Genomic DNA, 11,200 nt, shown 5'->3' with positions numbered 1-11,200 from the left:
TTTGCCCAGGGAAGAGAGAGGATGTGTGAACTGTGGGGCGTTCTCTGAGATGGTAACGTGTCTTCTGAAGGCAGGAGGCTGGAGCTGATGGCTGAGCTGCTCTCAAGGCCTGGGCTGAAACTCCTGAAACATTCCTTGAGAGAGAAGGGGAAGGAAATCTCTCTTTCCATGTTGGTTTATCTTACTGCCATCTTTCAGTGCTTTTGTATTTGAGTAAAGGAACATTCAGAGTATTGGACAGAAAGGAGCTTGGCCCTAGTTTAACTCCTCCCCTGCCTTTCAATCCCACTTGCTCTGCATCCTGTTCTTATTCTGCTGTTCGAATCTTCAAAATGTTTTAAGTCTGAGCTCGTTACTAAGCACAGAGCAGTCCGGAGAATTATTTCTTTCCCGGGGAATTTGTAAGTTTTAAACTTGGTTTTGTTCCAAATCCTTTAGCAGGAACGTGGAAACGTTACTGTAACACAGGAGCACGAGAGGACAGGTGCTTTCCAGGCAGATGTGCCTGGAATGATAGATTAAAAACTCAAGGTGACAGCTCTGTGAGTCTGACCTTTGCTAGATTACTTTGAAAATGCACGATGGGGAAAAAAAAAAACAGGGGGAAAAAAAAAATCAGTGAAAAATTCCCCAAAAGCAGAAAGATTCAAAAGTTGTACACAAGAAGCTGTCACTTGTACTAAATAGGAGGTTATTTGCACTGAAGACAGGGGTGGCAGGACAGCTCAGGAATATGACAGGAAGCAGTGGGGTCTCTGGTGAAGCAGGCAAGAATGTAAGAAAACTAGAAAAAAAAATGCCTCTTGTCATCTGTAAATTCTCCATAAATGGGAATAAACTAGAAAGTGACCCCTGTGTTCAGTGCCTGGAGATGGTGTCTGCAGGGAAAGGCTCTGTTTCTCGTTGCCCCAGCAGAATAGTGGTCCACAAGTGTTTCTGCCAGAAACAGCCACTTCCACTTTCTAAATGAAACCTCTGAGTGTGGGTTATGGACACGCTTGCTGTGGCTGATGGTCTCAGCAGAGAGGACAGGACTGGGAACTGTTGGGAAAACAGTAGCAGGCAAAAGAAAGGGAAAGGTTCTTAGGGAAGATACTCAGATGCAACATCTCTTTTCCCACTCTGGAAGCAGGAAAACCAACTCTGTACTCTCCAGATGAGCAAATTCTCACCAGCCCCGTCTGAAAAGCCTCCTGAGTCATTTCCCAGCAGAAGACTCATATCCTCATCTCTCCCTGCCTGTGTCCTGGGAGCTCCATCACTGGGCTGCTTCTGGGATAGGTGTGGCGACTTCCCAGGCTTTTCCCTGTGGGGTGGTGTGTTCATGTTCACTGAGATTGTGCAGAGAATATTACAGAGCTCGGGTTTCTTTGTTTGTTTTGGCTTGTTTTGTTTTTTTCCCTGATCTGTTTCTCCCTTATTACGTCATCTCCTGTCAATCCTTTTCTCCGGAGTGATAACATTGTTTAAAAATATCTTTTAAAAATATTTAAGCCTTCGGGGAGGGGGAGGGGGGCGTTACTGAGCAACGTCTGGATACGTTTGTTAATCTGCTGAAGTGCTTTGTGAAGCAAAAAATGAGTCACATGTGTAAGTTAGAATGACAAAACTTCTTCTGACTGAAGGAATATGAATCCTTTGGTACATCTTGCAAAGTTCTGTTCAGCTGTGTTAATAACTTACTGGACGAGTAAAAAACTAACAAGACCTCTAACTTGATGAGTAAAAACCAGCCAGAGTAGTAAGTTATAACAGAAATACTAGTTTTATCTGCTGAATGACGGAAAGCAGTTCTTTAGACGCCAAAGGATTCCAAAATAATTGTGTTTAAAACTGAATACTGACAAAAATTTCCCCCTGTTGAGGCTGGGGGAAAAATTTATCATATGGTAAAAAAAAAAAAAATCTAATATCTTAAAACCAACTTATCCTTTGCTGCTTGTGTAACGCTGTGAAGTTCCACAGACAAGTAGAGCAAACAAATCCTCCCTTTCCCTAAGCTACTTTCTCAAGGTACTCATAAACCACTCTTTTCTTTTCTCTTTTATTGCCCTCTTTGCTAGAGTTTGGGAACTTATTAACCCATATGCTTTGATCAGGTCTGTAGTACAAAAGCTGTGGGAGAAGTCAGTAAATAAAAGTCCTTGGTAATGTTTCTTTTTCTACCTATAAGGAGGCCACAAAGTTATGAAAATTAGTAACAAGTATCATGTCCAGGTATAGGAACTCTTCCCCCATTTCTTGATAATAAATAATTTTTCAGTTGGCTCCCTGAAGGAATTATTATCAATTAATGGGAAGAACAAGTGAGTGGAACCCTCAAGGGAGGGTGTTCACCTTGATGCAGCTACTGTGCTACAATTAATCCTCTCTATTAGAGGCCTCAGCGCAGACTCTCTGCAACCTGAAATGCTTTCTGGGACTTTTTCATGGATTACTTTGTGGGGTTTCTTGTGCTTGTTGCATAACTGTTTTTCTTTCAGGACTCCTGTAACACCGAATCTGTCCCTTGGTAAATGCGTGTGGGATATTTTAAACTTTTATTTAGGGCTCGAAAAGCATCATTATTTATTGTTCCTTTTGTTCATGCAAAAAAGCAAACCTAAAAGTTAAGACTTTTCATGGTAATAGGGGAGAGGTGATTAAACTACAATGCTGTTACGATATACAAATTAATATTCTGAATTAATCTGAACCATTTTCACTTTATAAGTGCTCCAGCATGTTTTCTTTTACCCCAAAACAGTGCTGTATGGAGCAAATGTTGGAGGACGGGTTTGATAGCAGGCTCCAGCTGCCCGAGCTGTGCTGATAGTGCTGGAACGCTGTTGGTGACAGATGATCCGAGGGCCACAGGCTGCGACTGCAGAGACTGAGGCTGCACCGGATGCTGCTTCCCCAGGTGGGCAGGAACAAGAGCCAGGATCCCCCTTAGGGAGGATTTACAGACTCAGCTCTGCACCTGCTGCCGGGCATCCCCTGTTGCTGGGGAGGAGCTGTGACCCTGGCATTTAAAATTGCTTCGTTTAATAGCCTATGTGCTTGAAAATATGCCTTAGGGGTTTTTCCCCTCCATGGCTGGGTCCACACTGGCACTTGCTTCACTCTGTGCTTGCGTTAACAGCTTTCCTTAAAGACCAGCCTTGTTCAGAAAGGCTTTAGCAGAAGGACCTACCGCGACCAGGCACGGATGTGTCCCGCTCTTCTTACTTTCTAGCGCTGCTTCGCGGACCCACAGAATGGTCTGCGGGTCGGAAGGGACCTTGAAGATCGTCTATTTCCAACCCCCGTGCCGTGGGCAGGGACACCTTTCACTATCCCAGGTTCCTCAGAGCCCCATCCAACCTGGCCTTGGGCACTGCCAGGGGTGGGAACAGCCACGGCTTCCCTGGGCAGGCTGTGCCAGGGGCTCGCCGCCCCCCAGGGAAGGATTCCCTTGGTCTGGGGCAGGGTGATGCCGGGTTCCCGGCGGGGCAGGGCCGTGCTCCCCCGGCTGCGGGCGGAAGGAGCGGCGGGCCGGGCTGGGAGCGGAGCAGAGCCCGCCCCCGGCACCACATGATGCCGCCTCTCCTTCCTGCCGGCCCGTCCCGAGCCGAAAGGGGAAGTGGCTGCGCTCCCTCCCTCCCGTCCCTGTCCCCGCCCCGCCGCGGGAAACGCGGCCCCTCCGCCCCCTCGGCCGGGGCCGCCGCGTCCCATCCCGTCCCTTCCCATCCCATCCCGGCGGAGCCGCGCCCGGAGCAGCGGGGCCGGGCCATGGCGCGGCTGCGGGCGATGCTGCTGCTGCCGGAGGCGATGCCGGTCCTGCTGGTCGTGCTGGGCGCCGCGCTGCGCCCCGCCGGTGCCTTCAACCTGGACGTGGAGCGCCCGGCCGTCTACTCGGGCCCGGCGGGCAGCTACTTCGGCTTCGCCGTGGACTTCTTCGCTCCCGACCCGTCTTCGTAAGTGCCCGTCCCTTCTCCTGCCCCGCCGAGCCGCTGGAGCCGGGGCGGTGCTGTGCTGGCCGGGGATGGGGAGGGGAGGGCGATGCTGCGGCCGGAGCAGTCCCGGTGCCGCTGGTCCAGCTGGGCCGGGAGCGGCCGGAGCCTTTGCTCAGCACCCCCGGGGCTCGGAGCGAGCCGCGCCCCTCCCCGGCGCTGCCCAGCAAGGACCAGTCCGCATCCCTTCATCCCCGGGGCCGCTCTGGATGCCCAGACCCCCTTCCCGGGGAGCCAGACCCAGTCCCGGGCTTCGGCGCTGCGCGATGGACAGCATAGCCTGCTGTCGTGCGGAGGGTGGTGATGGTAAACACAGCGTAGGAAGATGAAGGTTATGGGGTTTTGCTTCGTGAGGTGGTGGCGTTTGGGGAGTTCTGCCGTCCTCTGGTTTGAGTGCGCTTTGCGGTAGTGCCGTGTTCGGGTTGTGCGGGTCACTGAACAGCTGAGGAGGCAGCAAGGGGAACCAAAAGTTGCATGTAAGCACCTTCCACATCTGCTTCCTGCATATGTTCCCGTTTCATATGTTCCCGTTTCACGTCAAAGGCAATGTGAGTAGCTGGCGCGTCTCAGACCTTTGAATCCTCGTGTTGCCAGAATGAATCGGGCTGTGGTTCTCAAGTGCGGGGCTACAGTAACATCCAGCTTTTGCCACTTTCCCCCCACTCCTTTCCAATCTTAGGAAGGGGCTGTAAAACTGGAAAAGCTGCTGGCTTTTGTCGTGCTGAGGGGATATTCTCTCTCTCCCCCTTAACTTTTAGCTCATTAACAAATTCTCTAAGTATTGAACAAGTTTTTTTGCAGTACATCATCTAGCCTTGTTTGCATTGCATTAATGCCTACATATATTAGAAGCCGCCCTGTCTTGACTTGCACCATCTTTCTGTGCTATCTTAACCCTGTAAGCCTTTGTGCTAAAAGAAAAAAAAAGTTCTATTTTTGTCCCTCCCTGTATTTTTAAGTCAGCATGTGTGGCTGCAGAGTTATCAAGAGAGTGGTAAATGCCCGTAGTAAACTTTCTTCCTCGCTTTCTGATAAGGAATTATGTGACCCAGGTCTCCATGAAATCACTATTTGGAAGCTTTCCATTATTTTTATAAGAACTGCTGACCTCCAAGTGCACTGCTATGAAAGAGAACAGTGAGGTTTTCAGGCAGCACGGTGGACTGCTGCATATTTGTAAGGGAATTTTCTCCTCAGCTTTTTTGTTGTCACTGAAAGTTTGTTTGTGCTTGCTAAGCTATGCCTTTCTTTTTGCTCTGGTGAGTTTATCACCTGTCCTTTACATGAGTATGAGAGACCAAGTCAGTTTAGCCGAGCCGAAGCTGTTTGGATTGACTAGCCTGACAACAAAGGCATGTTATTAGTTCTTGAATGCTCAAGCTGCTGTTTCATAGTCTATTTTGACCTGCTGGATGCCAAACTAAAGCATATTTAGAAGTCCAGGATGGAAGTCCTGTTCCAGGAGTCAGAGTGGTGGTGTTGTGTCTGGGGGGTGCTTCGAAAGCTGGTAGTGCAAGAGTAGAACAGGAGACGAGCTCGGTAGCTTGTTTAATGGATTGTAATTATAATAATTGATGCGTTTCTTTACTTGGCATTATGGTGTTTATTTTTAAGCCCAGAGAGAACATTTTAAGTCGATTAAAGCGCTCCAAATTCCTGTCCTTGAAATCTAGATAGTCTCTGAATGGCAACTAAGGAAAACAAATGGGTTGCCAGCGAGCCTGGATTTTCTATCAGGGTCCACGCGAGGAAATTTTTAAGGTTCTGAAAATTCACACAGGTTGAAAACTAGTAGCTTGTGTTGGTCTTCGTATGAATTGAGCGCTGGTGAGGTGCTACGTGTTTATACCTGGTGCTTACACGTTAAGAAACATTAACTCAGCTCTGTACCAAAAAGAGCTTGGAGCTCTTTCCGTCTCCAAGCCTGGAGATGACTGTTGAAACCAGCAAGTTTGATAAGCCTGGATTTGCTTGCCTGTCGACATCCCCTCCAACCAGTCCTGCAGCTTGTTCAGCTAAACCAATTTCAAAACTGAAGAACCACAGTGCCTGATAAGACTTGCTCTTGCAAGCTGGGTCCTCTCTCAGGCACTCTGAGGGGAAGCAAGGAGCAGACAGATCCTGAGGAAAGGAAGCATTTGATTCTTATGTCCTCTATACACACTTTTATGCCTCAAATTGACTTCCTCAAGGAAGTGCTGATGAGTGAAGTGCGTCTCAGAGGTCCTGGGGTTCCTGGGAGATTTTTGGAAGACCCCAGGAACCTCGTTTGGTCCGGTTCTGACTTTGCAGCTCCTGAATTTTGCCACCTGTGCAGGCTCGGTGTCCCGGCAGAGATGTAGAAAAGCGCAGCAGATCCTAACGAGAAACTGATGGCTGTGCGATGAATTTCGGTAGCGGCTCATTAGCATACAAACCCCTGGCTGATCGCTCGGCTGCTCGGGGGTTGTTTTTACAAGAGCGCTCTCTCACAGGAGGCTGACTCATCACGTTGAGAACATGCTGAGCTCAGAGTGCTCTACTGCTTTTGTTTAGACGTTGCTTCCATTTCTGACTGACTTCCTTGAGCTACCCTTCTGCACAAAATTAGCCAGAAATTGTGTCAACTGATGGCTTTCGTAAATTGCAAGAGTACGTGGCTTCCTGTTCTGCTGCATCCACAGCGTTGGTGTTTGTTTGTTTGTTTGTTTGCTTTAAAGGGAAAAAAGAAAAGAATATAAAATGTGTTTGTTTAATTTTAGATATCATTTTAAGTAGCACAGGACCATTTAATTTTCTCTATCTTCTTTGTCTCTTCTTTATGGTAAACGTTTCTGAGGGGTTTTTGCCTGCTTAAGGACCCAAGACCTAAGACCTCCTATGAATTTCTCTGAAACTCAGAGTAGTTCTAGTCAGATTTGTATTTGAGTGGGCAAGGCTTTTGCTTTATTAGCTCTTCAGGTGCCATAAAGTAACAACACCTGTGCCTTAGTTGTCGAAACCCTTGTTTCATTTCTTCTCTTCGCTGCAGGACGTATCTCCTGGTGGGAGCTCCGAAAGCAAACACCACCCAGCAGAACATTGTGGAAGGAGGGCAGGTGCTCAAATGCAACTGGAACTCCAACAGGAACTGCCAGCCCATTGTGTTTGATGACACAGGTAACCTGGGGGTCGCTGTGAGGGGAGATGGGGTGTCCCTGCTCTGCTGATGCTGTGGGGAAGCAGGAGGGGTTCAAGTTCATGGGGGTTTCTTCATGGGCCGTGTGAATGCAGCTGGTTTTGGACTGGCAACTCCTCAAGGCCTGTTTGTGTTTCCCTTTTCCTCTGCCCTCTCTTTTGTAGAATTCGGTTGTCCTTGGTCTGTGCTGAAAGCCTGAGTGAGCAAACGTTATTCTTCTTGTGTTTTATTCTATTTATATTTCCCCTCTGTACTTTACAGCAATCCTAAAACATTTGGCAACCCAACTCCCAGTAAACCCCGAGGGATTTTTTGCCTATTAAGAACATGACATGTGAGGAAAGATCCTTTTCAGTATCAGCAAAGGTGGTTATGGGCAGAAATAGAAGTTTCGTCTGAAACCAGGAGCATAAGCTAAAAACCGTGGAAAAATATGTTTGTTTGTTTGGGTTTGTTTAATTTTTCCCCTCAGATGTAGCTTCATAACATTTGTGGCATCTGTGATAGCAGCGCCGAGGTGCCTCAGGTCAGAGGCATTCTTCACCCCTTTCTGAAGCACAGAAAAGCCAAGCAGCAGCAATGTGGACATTAAACACGGGAGTCACTCTTCATGCTCTGGTGCACAGGGTGATTCCCACAGGCTGTGGCAGGTCACATGAGAGCACAGTGCCTGTGCTTTCCCGCTCCAGCCACTCCGTGTTGGATCCCGTTTTCCACAGCGTGGTTCAGGCCAGCGGGAAAAAAACCTTCCCATGTGGTGGGAGTGGAGGATTAGCGAGACCCACGTGGTGGGGCAGAGGAAGCACCCGTGCTGTTCAGGTCTGCTTGGTTGCAATTCCTTCTTGCCTCTGTTTTGACTTGGCAATCTGAGGGCTCTGAGCTCGGTGCCACCTTTGTAAATCCTGACCGTGCAGTGGGGAAGCTCTTTCTTCCCGTTCCACTGCTAAAGGCACACCAGATTTCTGAAGTCCCCACGTGTTTTTGTGAAGGCTCTTATGTCACCAATCCTCCTGCAGAAAGAAATGTGGTACGTAATGGTACAGGCAAAACCCAAGTTGTCCTCAGTCTCTTCACTTCACTCTTCAGGAATTTTTCTGTCACATTACTGAAGATCTCTCCTAAGCTGCTGAGTGTGACGTTTTGTCTGAGCAGTGTGAGACAGGAAAGTTGTTTTTTAATTTGTTGTTTATTGTTTTGTCTGTTTCACTTCGGGCTTGCTGTTAAAAGAACACATTTGTGTTCTAGGAGGTTGGGTTTTTAATTTAAAGAAGGAATCTGGACGTCCCTAATTATTAAACATTGCTAATACTATAACAAAAAAAAACCCTTCTGGTGGGGAAAGATGAGGTAGGTTGTAGATGGATCTTCCAACGGGAATTGCAGTGCTCTGTTTATAACTGTGAATATTTGCTCTTACATGTGCCAGGCAGAGCAGGTACCTACAGAGGCTGAGCTGCTTTCCTGTGTGTCAAGGTATTTGCTACTGGGCAAACAAACAGTGTTTTGCTCATCATTTGCCTTTAAGTACCAGGCATGTTAATCACTTGGAAGTTTAACAGTAGAAGTAGTGGATCATAACTGGCTTAAGAGGATTTATTTCAGGCCTACTCTAACTCATTCCCGCTCTGAGGCAGTGAAAGGGGAAATAATGCATTTGTCAATTATTCTGCCGATGAAAAAGGGGCATTGTATTTCAGCGCAGTAAAATAGTGAGTGCCCTGAGACACACACAAAAATTGTCTTTTTTTCTCTATGCACGATGACAAGGGGTCGATTCCCTGTGTCCTGATGACAGTGTCACTGCCAGCACAGTGTAAACCCCCACTCCTGCCTGCCCCTGCCTCCCCAGGGAACAGGGGCTGGGAATGCTCGGGATCCGCCTTGAGGAATCAGGAAGTGGAAGATTTGACCACTGACTTGTGGTGCTGATGCAGAGGGGGTTTGGGTAGGTGACTAAATGCAACCTCTGCGAGAATTCAGGTCCGTCCATCACTGCTTAGCACCGGTGCAATGCAATTTGTAACTGCAGAGATGCTGCTTAGCCCTCCAATACAAGGCACATGTTTTATCCCCACCCCCCGTGATTATTTATCTGTTTTTTTAACAGAAGAACCAGCACAGGTTCTGCATCATTACTTAGATGTGTTTCTTCAGAGTACTCTTCTAATTGGGTTTTATTTTCTGACTCTTGCCCTGGACTTTAACATATTTGCACAGCAGAGTGGTCATTTCTGGGAGCAAATGCCAAAGCTCTTACGTAGCCCAGGAGGGAAGGTATCACAGCTGCTTGATGTTAATCTTTGGAGGACTTGTTCCAGCCCTTAGGTTGCTTGTTGCTTGCATTTGCCCTCACCCCAGCTCCACTGGAGGAAAGGGATAAGTCATTAAGCTGATACTTCCTGTAGTATGGAATTTACTACTTTGTTTATTCCTTTCCCGTGGGTGACCTCTCAGCTCTGCCAGGACAGAGCTGGGCAGCAGGAGTCCAGCAGTGGAATTTGGGTCTCCCTCTTTCTCATTCCCCTCACCACCTAACCTGTAACATAAAAAAAAAACCATCAAAGCATAAATTATAATTTTTAAACAAGAATGTTTTTGCACTGTTCCTACCCAGCATCTTTTCTCACTTTAAAAAGGCAACGTGTTTCATAGAATCATAGAATGGTTTTGGGTTGCAAAAGACCTTAAAGATCATCTCATTCCAACCTCCCTCTGCCAGGGGCAGGGAAAATTTGCAAAGGGGAAGGGGGCTCTCCCAGCATGGTGGTTACACTCACATAGAAGTACCCTGGAGAATACTCTGTCTGTGTGTCTGTGTGTGTTGCCGTGCACGTTGTACTAATTGCTTTTGGCATTCTGGTCTGTATGGTGGCTTTGGAAGGCAAAAACCTTTGTATCACACATTAACACTTCCCAAATGGAAAGATGCTTCGCCGTGGGGCTTCTCAGCATTTCAGCCTCGTACCAATAGGTGTGTGCTTCAGGCTGCCCTTTGCTCTTAGAAGCGTGCAGAGATCAAGGTTGAAAAGGACCCCACCACCAGGGCCAGCTTCCTCACTTGCACCACTCACACCTTCCTTGGTGCTGGTGCCAAACTGAACTAGGAAGCAGGGCTGCTGTTACTGTAGCAGATTTTATCCTGCCTGTCCAGGTAGAATCTGATTTGAAAACTTTTTTTTTCCTTTGTTTCTGTTTACCTTGTTAATTCAATAGCTGAAGGTGCCTCTATGACAAAGCTGAAGTTTCTGCTCTTTGTATTCTTGTGTATCTTGACTTCTTGCTGAAGTTGCCGCAGCATTACCACAGTTTCAATCCAATCATTCTGTAAAATCCCTTGGGATTTTCCCCCTCTGTCTCAGTTAACTTTCAGAGTTTCAGGATGTGTAGGAGGACGCGTTTTTTCAGGACAAGCACTGAGGGGAAATTTATGTACTCAGGGTAGCACTTGTTCTTCAAAATTGTCATAAGCAGAATCAATAGTAATAAATCCCTTTCTTTGCAAGGTGTTGCAAAGATTTCACATTCAAGTAATCGAAAATCACAGGTTATAGCTCAAGGTGGGTAAATATTTATCTTCATTCATTCTTATAATTCTCCACACTAGATGATTTTGTGACAGAAAAGTTATGGGTTTTTTGTTTGTTTGTTTTCTTGTTGGTGGTGGTTTTTTGTTTGTTTTGTTTTAATCCATGGAAATAGGGAAGTGTTCTGAATTTTGTCAGAAAGAAAGTATCTGGGAAAGCAATCGGTGAAAAAACTGCTCTGATTGCTGGCCAAGCCCTTGTGCTGCTCTTTGTACAAGGCTGACTGGAGGGGTGGCTCCACTCCTAGAAAGTGGCTTCATCTGCCAGCTGCTTCACAGCTTTTTCCAGGAAAAACATACTTCCTGTAGGTGAACTGTAACGGGAATTCACTTCGTTCAGCAGCCCATTTACTGTTTCTGATCAGTTCTGAGACAAAGGTCCAAACCCATTTTTAAAGACACATCAATCTCGCTTCCCTTGGGTCCTTCCACAGCCTTCATGGACTGGCAGAGCACAGTTTTCACAGGTAGTAACAAATTTTACAG

At 47.2% G+C, this 11,200-nt stretch overlaps 1 protein-coding gene across 1 annotated transcript in view; it reads left to right on the top strand.

Moving 5' to 3' along the window:
- Positions 1 to 3,634: 3,634 nt before the first annotated feature.
- The window catches only part of ITGAV (integrin subunit alpha V), a 40,119-nt gene continuing 32,553 nt past the window's right edge, over positions 3,635 to 11,200 (top strand). The window contains exons 1-2 of the mRNA XM_050339742.1: positions 3,635 to 3,938; positions 6,985 to 7,117. Coding sequence (XP_050195699.1) covers positions 3,754 to 3,938; positions 6,985 to 7,117 — 318 coding nt within the window. The 5' untranslated portion in view covers positions 3,635 to 3,753. The remainder of the gene's footprint in view (positions 3,939 to 6,984; positions 7,118 to 11,200) is intronic.

Source organism: Myiozetetes cayanensis, unplaced genomic scaffold (assembly GCF_022539395.1).
Source record: "Myiozetetes cayanensis isolate MyiCay16 unplaced genomic scaffold, myiCay2020 scf9, whole genome shotgun sequence".
Classification (NCBI taxonomy): domain Eukaryota; kingdom Metazoa; phylum Chordata; class Aves; order Passeriformes; family Tyrannidae; genus Myiozetetes; species Myiozetetes cayanensis.
Note: the sequence above shows the minus strand (reverse complement) of the source record. Positions and strands in the feature narration are given on the sequence as shown.